This window comes from Sander lucioperca, chromosome 13 (genome assembly GCF_008315115.2).
Source record: "Sander lucioperca isolate FBNREF2018 chromosome 13, SLUC_FBN_1.2, whole genome shotgun sequence".
NCBI lineage: Eukaryota > Metazoa > Chordata > Actinopteri > Perciformes > Percidae > Sander > Sander lucioperca.
The window spans coordinates 19,067,076-19,084,088 of record NC_050185.1 but is presented as its reverse complement, the minus strand read 5'-3'; the positions used below and the strand labels follow the sequence as shown (position 1 = coordinate 19,084,088).

At 39.8% G+C, this 17,013-nt stretch overlaps 1 protein-coding gene and 1 long non-coding RNA gene across 4 annotated transcripts; one reads left to right on the top strand and one right to left on the bottom strand.

Moving 5' to 3' along the window:
* Positions 1 to 1,061: 1,061 nt before the first annotated feature.
* On the bottom strand, positions 1,062 to 16,391 carry LOC116037044 (four and a half LIM domains protein 1-like). 3 transcript variants are annotated; one of them, XM_031280799.2, is made up of 7 exons: positions 16,272 to 16,387; positions 3,537 to 3,569; positions 3,087 to 3,266; positions 2,792 to 2,966; positions 2,396 to 2,565; positions 2,087 to 2,273; positions 1,062 to 1,314 (listed from the first exon to the last, which is right to left on the bottom strand). In XM_031280799.2, the coding sequence occupies exons 3-7, from the start codon at positions 3,240 to 3,242 to the stop codon at positions 1,163 to 1,165; spliced, it is 840 nt and encodes a 279-aa protein (XP_031136659.1). In that variant the 5' UTR covers positions 3,243 to 3,266; positions 3,537 to 3,569; positions 16,272 to 16,387; the 3' UTR covers positions 1,062 to 1,162. The 3 variants fall into 3 exon arrangements, with proteins under 3 accessions (XP_031136659.1, XP_031136658.1, XP_035864954.1); XM_031280798.2 differs by lacking the exon at positions 3,537 to 3,569 and having other exon boundaries at positions 16,272 to 16,391; XM_036009061.1 differs by lacking the exon at positions 3,537 to 3,569 and having other exon boundaries at positions 3,087 to 3,261; positions 16,272 to 16,390.
* On the top strand, positions 9,060 to 11,709 carry LOC116037045. Its single transcript, XR_004101779.1, has 2 exons — positions 9,060 to 9,276; positions 10,951 to 11,709. It is a non-coding gene; the product is annotated as an uncharacterized LOC116037045 (long non-coding RNA).
* Positions 16,392 to 17,013: the final 622 nt, after the last annotated feature.

Genomic DNA, 17,013 nt, shown 5'->3' with positions numbered 1-17,013 from the left:
TGCTAACACGTTAGCATACACTTTGTTGAATGTCAGCGTTGACTCTCACAACCATTTGCTCATGAGAAAATCTGTGTTGGGTAGAAAAATGTGCTCTTTTCAAAATAAAAATGTTCATAGGACCTGTAGACTCATGTCATTATATCTACTTTTAGTATTTTAGCAATGTAATGTATTGATCTGCTGCTCATTTATTTTAGCTGTAGTTGGCTGATTGTGTTTTCATATTTTATGCAGTCTTGTATAAAGTACTTGAACGCAATACTTGAGTAAAAGTACAAGTATCTTACCAGAAAAGGACGTTGGTAGAAGTTATTCTCCTTTTAGAATATTACTTGAGTAAAAGTCTTAAAGTATCTGATATTTACTGTACTTAAGTATCAAAAGTAAGTATTAGAAGTAAAAGTAAAGCAAACTTTGATTATGAACTTTATGGCCAAAGGTGTGTTATCTTCATCATTTACGTTATCTTCATCACCACTGTCGGTGGGGTGGTCATCATCTGTTACCATGGCGGCAGAGCCTGCACCAGGGGCTTCCATGACACCTATCAGTCATTATGCTTCCTCCTCTTCCTCCACAAACAGGCATTAGGTCACTAACAGGAATGGAGCGTGCATTATCTTGGCAATTTAGGATACTGATTTTATTTTGTAGTAACGAGTAACTAAGATGCTTAGGGGAAATGTAGTGGATTAAAAGTAAACATTTTATTTAGGAAATGTAGTGGGGTAAAAGTTTCCGGAATTATAAATAACGATGTACAGATACGTGAAAATTCTACTTAAGTACAGTAGTGAACTATTTGTACTTCGTTACATTACAACACTGATTTTATGTGATACAAGCCTCCTACAGGAAACCAGACTTGCATACTATTTATCTTTCGAGGCTTGTAGGACACAGCTAGTCACTATCATCACTCAGCACAGTGTATGTTTTAGTGTTAGCATGCAGCATCAGAGCAAATGATCAACAGTGGACACGGAATGACATTTTGGTCCCAATGTTTCTATCACTTCATGGGTAATCTCCCAAAAACTCACACTTAGTAGTAAACAGAAAATTGAAATGGGGACGCTAACCCTTTATGTAAAAATAAAGAAACAAAAAGACATAATGACTATAAACCACTGTTAGACAATGACCAGGCTCTTCATCACTACTTGTTGCCACAGTCGGCGCAGAGGATGTCTTTCCCCTTGGCTACGAAGCGCTTGTTGGACAGACTGAGGGAGCATCTCTTACAGTTGAAGCAGTATTCATGCCAGGAGCTGCCCTCATAGTTCACCACATTCACTCCTTTACCAAAACCTGAGAGGAGAGGAGAGGACAGTTAGAATTTATTCCAACCTCTGACATTTATTTTATCCTATATTAACATTTGAGGGCTGGGTCCTTGCATTCAGGTGTACCTTCCCTTTTATATACATTTCTATCATTGATTTTGCCTTATTTGTAAAGTCAGGAGATATAATGTGACCATGTCCTATTTATTAAGTTTTTGCATCAGTTAATGGTAAATATCTTGTTTTTGTTAGCCGCCTAAATACTGTATATGTTGTTAGTCACAAAGTAAATGGAAGATTATGGATATATTTGCCATTAACCTGGTTATAAGGATATTTACTTGTAAATATAAACTGAGGTGTTGTCGAAGTTAACCTGGTTCATAGTACAGCTTCTTGTCCCAGGTTACTACTTAGTAAATCAAACAATTTTATTTGCCACATGAAATTGCACTTGCCACTTGAACGCGATATCATCAAAGATCTCTGGGAATTGTAGTCTCAAACTTTTGATGGGCTACAACTTAAAAACAGTGCACAGATAAATTCTTGAAGACAGCCTTTGACCAAAAGCTTGCCTCAGTAAATGGAGACTGAACATATTGCAGTGCAAGGATGCTTTTATTTTACTATTTTTGGATTAGTAAATGACTAGCATCAAATATTTTTTAATACAATGTTAAAAAGAAAATTGCCGCAGATTGTGTGCAGATTTTCAAGCCACTGTATCTAGCCCTGTGACTGTTTTTCATCTGTATTTTAGGTTAACATTATCTTCAGTTGAAATTGAAAGCAACCTGTGATGGGGTTTTGGCAGCCGCTGCATTTCTTTGCCACGGAGCTCTTGTAGCAGTCGACACAGAAGACCTGGTCCTGGTGGTTGGTGAAACTTGACCCTGCTAGAGGTTTTGAGCACGAGCTGCACACAAAACAGTGGCTGTGCCACGGCTGATCCTGGTAGTTCAATCCTCCAGAGGTTATAGCCTGAAGACATATAGACCAGAAGAGCTAAATGTATGGATAGTGAATATTGTTGTTGCTGTTGTTGTTCCTGTTGCTTTTAGGCAGAATGATGGAGGCATCGTTTCCTGTTTGAAAAGAATTACCTTTTTGCAGCAGACGCAGTGTTTGGCGAACTTGTTGTCATAGCAAGGGCTACAGTAAACGTCATTTCCTTTGGAGAGGAAACTCAGCGATCCTATTGTTCGCTTACAGTTAAAACAGGTAAAACATTCGTCGTGCCAGGAGTTCCCTTTGTACTCCACACTCTCTGTACCTGTAAAAGATCAGAGAAGAGTTGATGCTACTGTAGAGAAACCGATAGTGAGGAAGTAATATCAGCAGTCTGTCACTGCAGTTCAATCTCAGTAGGATAATGTAAATCAGTACAGGATTATTAAATATTTTACAGTTTACTAATGGGCCAATGTTCTAAAACTCCTCCAACACATTGCTTTTCTGCTAACTGTACAAACTCAGGGATTGCAGGTCATCAGTCTTACCAGCCAGTATTGCTTTATAGCAGCCATGGCAGCGTGGAGCATCCTCTCTGGAGCAGCACTTCCCACACATGATGCGGTCATCCTTGGTGCTGAAGGGCTCCTTAGCCAGAGGCTTGTAACACTTCGCACAACGGAAACACTCCTCATGCCAGTACCGGCCCTTATGGCTGAGCTCCTGATGGAGGAAGGAAGTTTTGATGAGAGGTACAGTATGTGGATGGACAAACTGGACACTGGACAGACCTGGTAAGAAATACATGCATAGAAAACTCAACTCCAAACTGATAACGCACACCTTTGATTCGACAGGGATGGGTCGATGGCACTCGGCGCAGGAGTTGGCGCAGAATTTGGTGTGGCAGCGGACGCACACCGGCCTGCCTTCGTTGCGGACGAACCTCTTCCCCCCAAGGTCCTCCCGACAGTAGAAACAGTGCGAGCTCTCTGCCATCGTCACTCCGAGAGAGACTCACAACTAGGACAAATACACCAAGAAAAGAGGAAAGGTAAAATCCTGCTCATCATAAAGTCATGTAGAAATCAAGTTAAAATTATGCTGATTTAATGGTGGCAACTCGCAATTATTTTCACATTTGTTTAGTCTATAATATGTCGAAAAATGCTCTTTAAAATTTCCACAAGGTGGCATTTTTAAGAAGCTTGTTTTGCCCAACCAAATTCAAAAGTTTTCAAATCTTGATCACAACAAAGTATTTCATTATTGAAGAATGCTACACAAAACCACCACATAGAGGCGCTGTTGATCCACTTAGTCTGGCTGAAGAGAAAGAAAAAGGTGTCAAGTTAAACTAACCCTTTGATATTTGCTGCTGAATTTTGCTGATGAAATGCCTTTCATACCCCACTCTGACAAAAGTGGCATTGAAATATTTGTTTTGTGCAAAAGCAGAGCAACCAGGTGTACATACCTGTGTTTCTGTGTGTCCAGCTGTGTGGTTGCATATATGCGTAGCATTCACGTCAGAGTGTTTATGTACTCTGTGTCTGATACGTTCCTCCTTACTGATGCATCTTATCTCTGCCTGATAAAACTAAAACCTGATACAACTGATAACTTTATCAATGAAGCTCGATGGCTGATTTGAGAGGCAGACAAATGACCAACAGCACAAGTTTGAATCCTGTAATCTGATTATGTTAAAGAAAAACGTATTTAATGTTTTAAGGTTCTGGTATTTTACATACACATCCATGTCAAAGTAATTATTTTGCTCACTGTGCTGTAAGTTGACTTGTTTAAAGGGTGATAGTTTGTCTGCATAATTAGCACTTATTTTCAATACTATGGAAATTTTGCTTACAGTATATGACTTCTCTACCTAGTAAGATGTTGAACAAAGTAAAGGGTTTGAATTCTTCTCATTGCTATCCACCTTCAAATTAAATTAAGTTCAAAAACTGGATTTTGTCTGATTATTCAATTTGTCTCTTAAGCATTCTTATATAACTGATTTCTCACACATCATAGTCCAAAATATCCCTTTCCCTAAAATACAACACTCTTAAACTTCCTAAACATAGAACCAAAATCACCATGTTGATCACCAAAAGAACTGAGATTACAGGGTTGGGATTTCAGATGGTCAAAAATACAGGATATGATGGCAAAATGATGGCTTCACAAAGCACAGAAATGTAGAGTAAGAGATGGCTAAAGTCTGTTCACTCAGTTATTTCTCACATCAAGTTTATGATGGCTGACCATGAGGAATTCTTCTAAACTGCTGCTGCTGCGCGTGTGTGTGTGTGTGTGTGTGTGTGTGTGTGTGTGTGTGTGTGTGTGCGCGTGCGCACGCACAGTGAACACATGAAGGAATGCCTGGTATGACTAATGTGGTGAGATCTGGACTGTTGACAATGTTTTGAGAGACAGACACACACATGCGCACACATGCACGCGCACATGCACGCGCGCACACACACACACACACACACACACACACAAACACACACTACTTTCACGGACCCCTCCCTAGGAAACCAACAAAACCACAAACTATAGCGTTCACCTCATGGTCAGAGCAGCTTGTCAGCACAGATTCAAGTTCTGGTCTTGGCACAGGACCGGTGTTACCACAAGTTTAGCTGCATTCACAAACACTCAAATCCTTCCTTTGCTTGTGACTTTCTCAGCAAAATTACAGGTGGGTCATAACTTTTTTATAGGCAAGGGCCGGCATATACTGGTTTGTTAATGGTAATACCCATTCTGATGCTTTTGGAAGGGAAACACAACAAGGAGCAATTATGGTGAAACCATGTCTTTATCACTCACAGGTGGATAGAGGCAGTAGATCCTGTACCATGATCTTTATGTCAAGGACTTTGTACTACAAGTTTTCTACTTTTTCTTTTTAACCTAGAAATCGTTATGTAAAGATATTAGGTTAAAAATAGGTTTGTTTTTTTTTAGGCTAAAGTCTGAGTAAAGCTGTGGGAGGATGGTAGGCCACTGAAATTAGAGTCATGACCTTCATATTTGTCCCAGTAGCCTTTCCTTTTTTTGGACTCTTAACAGCTTTTTAACAACATGCTGTCTGTCATGCCAATATTCAAAACAAGACCAAGCCAGTCCATGCTGTGCAGCAGTACTTGGGCATGTCGTGCTTTTAGCTAAACGCTAACGTCTGCATGCTAACATGTTCACAAAGGACAATGCTAACATGCTGGTACTCAGTAGGAATAACAACATTAACAGTGTTCACCATCTAGTATGTTAGCATGCTAACATTTGCTATTAGAAAACTAATGAAATCCATCAGCCGAAGGTAATGAATGTCATTAGTTTTGCAGTTATCAGTCAAATCACAATTTGGACCAGATGATGGAGCTAGATCAGAAGTCAGTGGATCAGTTAAAGTTATTACAGTATATAGTGAGGGGGTCATGAATGTGTGTATGGAAATCCATCCAGCAGTTGACACATTTCACACAAAACCACAGATATTAACTGAAGGAATATTATACCACTTAGATGTGTCTTTTACTCAGAAGTGTCATAGTTAATGGCCTCTTGGCCCTGTGTGTCATAAATCTGAAGTATTGTGTAAGGTGTACTGTTTTGCAGGAGAGGCTTTGTCTGATGAAAACATGTTGGAGCAAGAGGAAGTTATGATGTATGACACACAGGGTCAAGATATCCAAAGTGGTTCAGTTGCCTAGCAACGAAGTAGAAAGTAGAAGTTGTGAAGGCCTTGCGCGATATCACGATCAGAAGGAGTGCAAAATGCAAGAAATGCAAGTCATTAAGTTTACTGTTTCCTCCAGTAAATACTGTCTTACCACTTGTTGCTTCAACCTCTTCCAGGTAATTACACCTGTTTCTCGAGAGCAGGACGGGGAAAAAAGTGTGCACCCACTGAGCTCGTCTTGGTGTTGACATCACTACCGACATAGGTAACTACTTAGCCTTATGGTTTGTTAACCAAGGCACCAGTAGAGCTGATGTGTGGTGGCTGTGTGGAGACAGTTCGAGAACTTATCTTCCATATTCCACAAGCAGCACCCGAGCATGTCCCATACCGAGCAAGAAGGGGCACTCCTGGTAGCACTTTTTGATGACAGAGTATGCATGTGTGACAAACTCGATGCACCCAGAGGCGTAGCTACCAGATGAGTTCAAAGCATGCAATCAGATTGGCGCAGTCATTCTTTTTCTGGTGGGCAACAGTAAACAAAAATTTGGATTGTATTACAACAGTGTTTTGCCAATTACACACGTGATGCAGAGAAGGGCATAGCTGAGCCAGCTAGGTCCGACTTCTCTGATGGCTTGGAAGAATTAGCAGAAAATTAAAAATGATTAATGTTGATGTAAATGCTTAAATGATGTACATTATGAAAATCTAAAGAAAAGTATATGTACTGAGAAATTGCATAAGTATACAATGTTATACAGAATCTTAATATTTACTCTCATATTCATATGATTATATATATATATATATATATACTTACTGAAGTTACAAAAAGTTTACTCATTTAATATTATAAACTTAGCACAAAAAGTAAGGACATTTGTGTTTGGTAGATTATTTCTCTGTGGTAACAATGCATTTTGGCAATAAATCTTATACCATTGGAAAGCCTGTTTACTTCCCTTTCAAATGGTGCCCATGGTGCATTTGTGGGATGAGCAGCAGCGCTGAGTATGTGGGTTGCACCCATGAAAAATTTCCCAAATCTTCTCTGCCATTGCAAAACAGCTTATTCTGCCATTGACTCGTTTGGTGGATTGGATGATTGAAGTTTTTCCACAAACTTGTTTAAACAAGACATATTGGCAATTGAACAATTTATTCATTTCACAAACAGGAGCCTCAGTAGCGTGTGGAAGAACCATACACAGCCAAAACCAGCATTTGTCGCAAGTCAGCCAACGTGGTTGTGTTGGTCACTCTGGCACAAACAGCACGCCCAAGCTGATCCCACAAGTATTCAATGGGGTTGAGGTCAGGACTGCTGGTTGAAGAATGGCATGCCATCCCACAGCAGTGTGTGACCAGGCTGGTGACCAGCATGAGGAGGAGGTGCCAGGCTGTTGTGGCTGTGTATGGTTCTTCCACACACTACTGAGGCTCCTGTTTGTGAAATGAATACATTGTTCAATTGCCAATATGTCTTGTTTCTTCAAACTTCAATCATCCAATCCACCAAACACCAAACTAGTCAATGGAAGAATAAGCTGTTTGGCATTGGCAGAGAAGATTTGGAAATTTTTCATGGGTGCAACCCACATACTCAGCGCTGCTGCTCATCCCACAAATGCATGTTCCTTACAAATGTACAAAAAGTGTGTACCACTTGAAAGGGAACTAAACAGGCTTTCCAACGGTATAAGATTTATTGCCAAAAAGCATTGTTACCACAGAGAAATAATCTACCAAACACAAATGTCCTTACTTTTTGTGCTAAGTTTATTATTGAAGATGCAAAAGTTTAAAAATGGAGGTGCATGTGCTTACATCAAGACTGATCTGTGCTGTACATTTATTCCTAACAATACTGCCCCTGATGGTAGTGTGACACGTGCATTAGAAGGTCTGAAAGCAATCTCTAAAAATCTGGCCGAGAACTCTGGCGTAGAACCAAACCCTGTAACTGATTGGATGCACGGTATGTTTGGCAAATGGAAAGATACGATCATGTCCATGTTGGTCTCCATAGCTGTGTTCTCAGGCATTCTAGTGTGTTGTGGCTGTTGTGCAATCCCCTGTCTCAGAACTCTAGTCAATAGACTAATAACTACGGCCCCATCAAGAGGGTGCTCCCCCAGCCTATCAGCTATTAGCCACCCAAGAATCTGTTCCCCTTCCCGACTATTCCCCTGTTGATGGCGATGGTCATTCGGATGAGGCTGACTCTTCCTCTGACGAGGAAGACGTCCGGTCACGCTGGGTCTAAAATCTCCCTGTCACCACCCAGTGCCCCCAAATTCTATCTCTCCTATACCACTCTGCTGTCAGAGATTCTCTACGTGTTCTTCCACGGATTCCATGTGCGGGGCCTGAAGTAGGCCCATAGTCAATATAACCTTAAGTAAGACATAGGTTTGAAGTGTGATTTAAATTTCAATAGTATAGGTGTTTGAATTTTGCTGTTTCACAATGTTCAGAGATTTCCACAAAATAATGTAACCATTGGTATAGTCATAGAGAGAGCAATGTATTGTGCAGCTTACACTAGCAGCTAAAATCTACATATAGGACACACGCACCATACAGCATTAACAGTTTCATACCAGTTTTACAGTTTATTTTTACAAATGTTGCTAATTGCCACTGACACATGTACATGGATATTGTCAGGACCTAATTGAGGGTTTAGCTTGCATTTTACTATTATTTAAGTCACACAGCGATTGCTGTGTGAAAAGAGGGAACTGAAGGAATATTATACCACTTAGATGTGTCTTTTACTCAGAAGTGTCATAGTTAATGGCCTCTTGGCCCTGTGTGTCATAAATCTGAAGTATTGTGTAAGGTGTACTGTTTTGCAGGAGAGTCTTTGTCTGATGAAAACATGTTGGAGCAAGAGGAAGTTATGATGTATAACACACAGGGTAACAATGTCCAAAGTGGTTCAGTTGCCTAGCAACGAAGTAGAAAGTAGAAGTTGTGAAGGCCTTGCGATGGCCTTTCACAATATCGCGGTCAGAAGGAGGATGCCTGGACCAGGTGCAACTGATTGCAGCGGGATGCACCGTTTCGTGGAGGAGGAACCTGAAGAGGATAAGAGAGTGCAATATTGTCACTAAAGATGACTGAGTTCAACTAGAGGACTCCTTTGTGTTATTTCTGGTTTACCATCAACGAACACAAAGGTTAAAGGTGCAGTCTGAAACAACTTGAATTGGTTCCAAATCCACTCAGGTCACTGGGGCCAGGCCCGAACCGGCACCAGCACCTAACAAAAACTTCATAACCTCATGATGGCACTAGAGGAAACGTCAGAGAATCACCAACGTAAGTAGGATTCATCCTCGGCGGACCGTGAATGTCTGTACAAAATGTCACAAAAATCTGTTTCATAGTTGACATATTTTAGTCTGGACCAAAGTGGCTAACCGACAGACATTGTTGTTCCTAGAGCCACGCTGCTGGCATGGCTTAACACATTTGTAGTTACTTAGTGTGACTCAGTGGGGTTTTGTTCCTATTTTTCTCTTTACTTGCTATCAGCCGAGACCCGTACTCATTACCAGACCTTATTGCTCTAAACTGTGTCATCTCAAAAAAGCATTTGGGTAAAAACACTACATAGATAGCATCTGCTTTTTCCAGTGAGACAGTGAATAAACCGAAAATGAGGAGCCATAAATGTCTCCTCTAAAAGAGCACTTACAGCATCATGTGACACTTAAACTCTCCAACCCAATCAAATAATAAAAATATGCAAAGAAAACATCTTAATAAAGTATTTACTAGAGCTGTCAAACGATTAATTTTTTAATCGCGATTAATCGCCAAATTTCTAGTTGATCACGATTAATCACGTTTTATCACATGAATAAAATTCTATTATTTTGCATGTCAGAACTGTTTTGAGTACATATTAACAATGGAAAGCCATTCTTACCAGTGTATCTTAATTGAGAATAAAATGAATGCAAAGAAAGTTACTTTATGAACTTGACTTTAAGATTTGTAATTGTTTATTATTTATTTATTTATTTACTGTAAACAAAATAAAAATGTGTGAATGTCATTATTGCACAATTCGTACAAGTACCTAACCTAACTGAGATGTAACACTAACACTTTGCTTATACTTGGAACAAAATGGTCCAAAAACCGGATGCCACAGCAGGACATTTGTAACCTTTACGTTTTTCTAAGAAGGAATGTAACAATTCTCCTGGACAGAAAAGGGGGTGAACAATGTCCCAAATGACAAAAACAGTCGATAGTTAAATTAGTTAAAAATAGTTTTTAAAAAAAAATGATACAAACAATACAGTCCTAAAACTGTATGCTGATATACATAGTCAATATAGTGTGCAGTAACTTCTAAATAATTTTGATTACTCACTGACGTCCAGTGATCACCGGTTAATGAGACAGTGTTTGCAGCACTTTGCAGCAGTTCCAGTTGGGCTGCTTTCTCCGTGTCATACAGGCTGTGCATGCGTGAAACTACTGTCCCCCTCGACAACTTTTTAAAAGTAAACTTTCCATTCAGAATCTTATTGGCATCCATTTCGGCGTCTCGCGCTCACCATTCACTCAAAACGTAACGTTAGCCTACTACTCTTTGGCCGGCTCGCAAGCCCAAACAAGTGTGTGCGGCACGCCTGTTGTTTTCTTTCCGGTCTAGCTAGATCCGGTGTGGTGTTGTAGTTTTTCTAACGTTACTAGTTGTTGCAACAGCATGTGAAAAAAACTACAAAGTTTGCTAGGCCAAAAAGAACGTTAATCTCGCGATAAAAAAATTGACGCTGTTAAAATGGGTTTGCGCTAACACGTTTAACTGACAGCACTAATAGTTACACATTTTTTATGCAGGAGGGGAAACAAATTGAGATTTTGTTTCCCAGAGCCAGTCTGCTGTTTGACAGATATATGTGGCTGAGGTTAAAGGTGCTACTGTTCATAAAGTTAATTAAATAACTTCCTTTTGTGGTCTTGTCTCCTCAACAGACAGTAAAGCTACAAACTGACACCGACATCATGTGGAGTGGACATACATCTTCTTTTCAGTGACCTGCTAGTTCATAACTTATTAATAGAAAAACCAGCAGCCGGTTTATTTGTTGACTGGGTGAGGCTACTCATCCATCTCCAGTGGAGGACAGCAGGTCCGGCCATCCAAAGGCCAGGTCTGGTATTTACCTGTTATCTTCTATTTCACTTCCTTACTCTTCCTAAACTAATAAGAATTAATATATCATTTTATGTTCCTCACTTTTCTTGGTCCTCCTCAAAACTGCACTGGCAAACTTGGTAGAGATACTGCTACATGAAGTACTGTGTAGCTTTAAGGCTGTAGTGCAGACAATAATAATGCTTGGCTACCGCTATCGTGAAAATGTTATCTGATGGGAGGCAAACAATGGCTGATAGGAAGCAGCCAGTATCCACACAGGTGTGGAGGAAAATAAATCAGGTTTCACTGACGTCAGATGGCTCCGAGGACAGTGTTGCTGCATGCCTTTACTTTGTTTCCCTGCAATAAATATTCTTGCTGTGTCATGGCACGGCAGCATAAACATAATTTTCTTGTATCCAAGCTGCCAATACAAAACCATCTGTTTGATCGCCATGGAAACAGTTAAATGTGAAATAAAGAGTTGGAAGCCGGCGCTGCAGCCAAGGACAACTCTGTGTGTGTATTAATCACATCGTGGCACCTTAAATCTGTTCATATATAGTGACATCATGGGGACTCGCCTCCAATTTGGGGACAAAAACCTGGGTCCCACATTATCTAGTGAAGACTTGGTTTTTGGTTCACGTTGAGGTAAGGCATGTAGTGGTTATAGTTAAAGGATAAGACCGGTGTTATTCTATATTTTTCTTTCTGTCAACAAATCAACTCAAACAGGAGTAAAATATGCATTGCTGGAGACTAGTCACATATAAATCCATTACAGTGTATGTGGGATTGACTCAAAATAAACTACAGTGTTTGTGTTTATGTGCGTAGTCATGCAGTCCGCAGCCACTTGATTTATCTATCATTTTTGCTCTTTCTGTCCTTTCCCACCAGCCACCTGACTGTAACAATTAGAGCTTTGGTTAAAACACAAGAGAGGTGACATCATGCCATGTGGATGAGAGGAAAATCATGCACACATTTTAAAACACATGGGGAGAGAGAGAGAGAGAGAGAGAGAGAGAGAGAGAGACTAAAATAAATGGTGTGTATTTTGTTGGAGTGTCTGCTTGTACCCACCATCTGTATATAACTGTGTGTGTGTGTGTGTGTGTGTGTTGGTATGAGCTTATCGCTGAAGAATGTAGCGGAAAACTGAGAAACAGGAAGTGTCTATCAGAACAGTGTAGTTGGCATAATCCAGCTACATACACACACACTCACCCATACTAAATACTGTAATGTACTGGCCATTACCGTGTTCACATTAACATCTCATTAATGCCTAAAGATTGATTGTACAATAAGTCTGAATTTGTTACATTTCAGTGTGCTGCAGGTGTGACCTCTACTTAATGCAGACTTGGCCTTTGGAAACTCTCTGACTCTTTAATCATTGACTTGGTGTGGCAGCCAGTAGAACATGTCTATTAATGGGACTTCCTGGTGGTTTAAAAAAAGATCAGGGTTGGAACTGTGAATGTACAAAATATTCACCTAAAATTGCATCTTCAACCTGAGCTGCAATCCAAATCTGTCTCTTTAACAAGTTAGTCTCTTTAACTTGTCTTCTCTTCATCTACATTTCCTTCTATTGTATTTGTAATGTAGATTTTAAATTAGGAATAAATAAGCTGTAGGCTATTGGTTCTTACTTCACTTCACACAAGTGTAAAACTCAGTGATCATAAAGGGTCACTCATTGTTAAGCCTAAATGTCAATTTGTGACGGTTGGGAAAGGAATGACCTTTAAATTGTGTAATGCAGCCTAAGTCTAAAGTTTAGTGGTTGTACTAAATGGTCTTTAAATGATTGTGTTTAGACATCCTGTTGCTTTAAGGGCTAATACTTAAAGGGAAAATACACCCAAAGCATACAAAGTGTACTTGTATCACATTATTCGGCTATTGTTTTAGTATCACAAAGAGCAAGCTAACGGAAAAAAAAAATTAGGGCCGCAATCAACAATTATTTTCTCAATTTCTTACTCTTTTGTTCGATAAAATGTTTGTTTTTTTGTTTTTTTTAAAAGCCTATGCATGCATATTATTACCTTATAAAGCAGACACAGAACAACATTAACGTTTGTTTTTGGCCACTTGATTTTTATTCAATGTACTTTTAGCTCTGCGTTGGTCTCTATCAACTCCTGAGGGAAATATGTCACTGGAGAGAGCGATGACAGTGAAGCCAAACAGTAAAGTTAGCAACTCTAAACCCAAAATGATCAGCTGAAAGACACCAAAAAGATCTAAGGGAACTGTACAGGGAAGTAATTATTATCTGTCATTTCATCCATTATTTATGTAAAAATTATTGATTAGAGCAGCTTTAAAAGATCACTGTAATCATGGCCCAACTGCAGCAACATTGAGCATTCCCACCCGATTCCAGTCATACCATCTCAAAAATAAATAGACAATATCAGTGTTTGAAACGGATCAGCGAGTTCAGCTAAACATTTGCACTCCACATCAGCCTACAAAGTAAGATAATTGTTTTCTTTGGCTCTGGTGAGGCACATTCCAGACAGTGGAATAAAGCCCATACAACAAATCGTAGTCGTGTAGAACGAGGTCGAAGAAACGCAGCATGTCCCACTACAACAGGAGATACATGATGGTTTTACCAGAAGCTGCTGGTTAGCTGTACTTTAACCTACCTCGCTTTGTCTGTTCTGTTTTTTCTCTTTTCATCCGAGCTACACACTACTTCTGTTCTCTCCTCTCAGTTCTTGATTTAGTAACTGAGATGTCTTTCAGAACAGAGCAGCTGTGTGTGTGTGTGTGTGTGTGTGTGTGTGTGTGTGTGTATGTGTGTGTGGGAACGCTCCCCACATTGGCACCACAACAGTCCTGTTGTAACACTACTGAAGGTCCGATGCTAATGGTAACATTTAATGTTAAAATTATCTAATGGGACATTTGAGCCTTCAGTGCTGTCTTGAGGGCATGTTTGCATCCAAAATCTCCCTTCATAAATCTCCAACCAACAAAATCCTTGCAAATCTCAGTTTCTAACCATTCTCCCAGATTCTGACCTAATTGTCGGTGACCACACCAAACTGTTACTTGAATGCCAAACATGACTATTTCTGTATACAAATTATATATGGGGACCAAACATTAGATCATTTACCATCAATTTAACTGTTAACCCACAAGGCTGAATGAGCTCACAGACGGCTGCCAAATTAAAGGAAAAACCAACATACTCAAGTGTCTTAGTAAGATGTTGGGCCACCACAAGTCTCCAGCACAACTTCTATATTCCTGATTTTACAAGTCTTTTTAACTCTACTGAAGCGATGAAACGCTATTCTTACAAAAATATATTCACTCATTTGGTATTTTGACTATGGTGTTGGGGAGTAAGTCTTACATGGTGCTCCAAAAATGGACACCTCAGGGTGGCGACAGGACTCCAGGAAGTCACTGCTCCCAGCCAAGAAATAGTCCCCCCATATACAACCCCAACTTGGCGTTTTTTAGACTTTGGTTTTGTACAAATTTAACAAATGACGAATGAACATGTGCTGTTAAGTGGATTTTTTGTTGCCTTTAGACATACTCAGGCTAGCTGTTTCCTCCTTCCAATCTTCATTCTAAGCTAAGATAACAAACTTATTCTTTAAATCTAAACATAACTGTAACATTTCACCTTCATGTTGTCAGAGCACTAAAACTGCATAACTCCATTAATACTCTACTAAAAATATGGAGTTTACCATTGGGGATCATTGAAAAGAAAAAAATAGCGTCTGACTTACATTTATATTCTATCCTTTTAAAGTCACAGCAGGCAAAACACAACAGGGAGTTACCATGCCATGAAGTCAGACACATTGCATTAAGTTTTACTAGCCAGTGATGTATTTCATGGGACTGAGCTCAAGGCAATTTCTTTAACATGCAGGCATTTGGCTGCAGTGTGTGTGTGTGTGTGTGTGTGTGTGTGTGTGTGTGTGTGTGTGTGTGTGTGTGTGTGTGTGTGTGTGTGTGTGTGTGTGCGCGCGCGCGCGCGCGTGTGTGTGCGCGCGTGTGTCAGGCAGCAAAAGGTCAGTCACACTTATGGGTCTTGGTTTACTTACTGTCTTTGTGTTTGTGCATGTGCAAAAGTGTGTGTTGTTAGAAATTGTTGTAATACTGCCAGTACTTCCATATGACTGTTAAAATCAGCCTACATTTAGTAGTCTATGTCCAAATTTTACTCCAGTTGTAACATCTGTGACAGGGTGTTTCCTTCTGTAATATTACTGGAAAAGGTCTCCTTCCCTTTTTAGTCTTGTTTTTTTTTTTTTTTTTTTTTTCGGTTACTTAACAGAAAAATTACCTTTTTTCAGTCAATTTATGAATAATCTGTATATTAAAGGATGCAGTCACAGAATCTACCATATGCAGTGTGTGTGTGTGTGTGTGTGTGTGTGTGTGTGTGTGTGTGTGTATCCTGAATTTACTTCACAACTGCTTATTATAGTACTGGTAGAGCCAACACTGAAGCCATATGCATCACTTACATGGATATAAACACACAGGACAATGAAAATAGAAGTACAGGAATTTTAATTGACCTCTGTGATGCATTTTTTTTGCTTCAGTGGTTCCATCACTAAGTGAAAAAAGAAGACTTCCTAACTGGAAACAGATTTCAGGAGCAGCCCAGGCTTCCACAAGTCAGCATGTAACTTTAGCTCACACACACACACACACACACATATACACACACACACACACACACACACACACACACACACACACACACACACACACACACATACAGAGACAGACAGACCGACAGCCAACGCCCCAGACAGACTTGTAAGTGAAATGTGTATGAACTCATAAAATGTGTGAGAGGAAGGGAGTTACATGCTACTGTACATGTGTTAGTGGGACATACTGTAAAGGTGATCGGCCATTAAAATCGATAACTTTACAATGGCCACATATTAACTGGACTAATAAAAGATAAAAGTGCGGTTCGCGTGTTTGGCAACAATTTCATCAGGCGTCTTATAACTGCATGCTCAAGGGCAAACTACAAAACAGCCCTGCTGTAATTGATTTATCTAAAAACAAGTTTCAGAAGACGGACGTTTGGTTAGACCGTGTACAGTAAATAAACAGCGGTGCTCAGCCAGCTTACCGGGTTCAGGGTGATGATGACTGCGGTGCGGATGAGCGGTGCTCTCTGAACTGCGTGGAAGCAGCGGAACTCCGCTTAACGAGACCCTCACACGTTTTAAGTACTGCCATCTGCGGCTGCGTCAAGTTAGACACAAACAACCAAGTTCTGATGATGTTTTACCTTCAAAATAAAAGAGTAAATGCGACATTCGAAAAGAAGCGGAGCGAACTTGCCTTCAAAATAAAAGTATACGTGACGTTTACACAGCAGTTTAAAAAAGGTGTGTGTGTGTGTGTGTGTGTGTGTGTGACCTATACAGTCTATGGTGTGAACGCGCTAAACGACAGCAGCCTCGTTTTACTAGCTAGTTTGTATTAATGCGAGTTACCAGCACATATTTAACAGTTCTTGCCAGTATAATTTGAGGTAAAGTAAGCATGCAGAAAATGGAGCATTAACATTCATATTTGACTTTGACCTTGGAAATGGTACAAAAAACAATAACTCAATGTCCACTTACTAACTTTTTACAGGGCTTTCAATTGCATCTCAGTCTTCATCGCAGGATGGGTTTTGCTCAATTGTCATTAGGGCTCTTCAGAGTGTTTAGTCAAAGGAGAAAATTGTACTTCAGTATCAATATGAAAAGTAAGTCATGTTTAAGAATTAATGATTGAAGAGATAGAAAATTAAATAAAAACTGAGATTCATTAAGCAGCCTAAGTATATATAACTATACAGGTTATACTGCATAATTTGA

Coding starts and splice junctions, on each gene's coding strand:
- LOC116037044 (XM_031280798.2), bottom strand. CDS start 3,242: ATGGCAGAGAGCTCGCACTGTTTCTACTGTCGGGAGGACCTTGGGGGG. Junction 2,967..3,086: donor CCATCCCTGTCGAATCAAAG/GTGTGCGTTATC, acceptor TTCCTCCATCAG/GAGCTCAGCCATAAGGGCCG. Junction 2,566..2,791: donor CTATAAAGCAATACTGGCTG/GTAAGACTGATG, acceptor GATCTTTTACAG/GTACAGAGAGTGTGGAGTAC.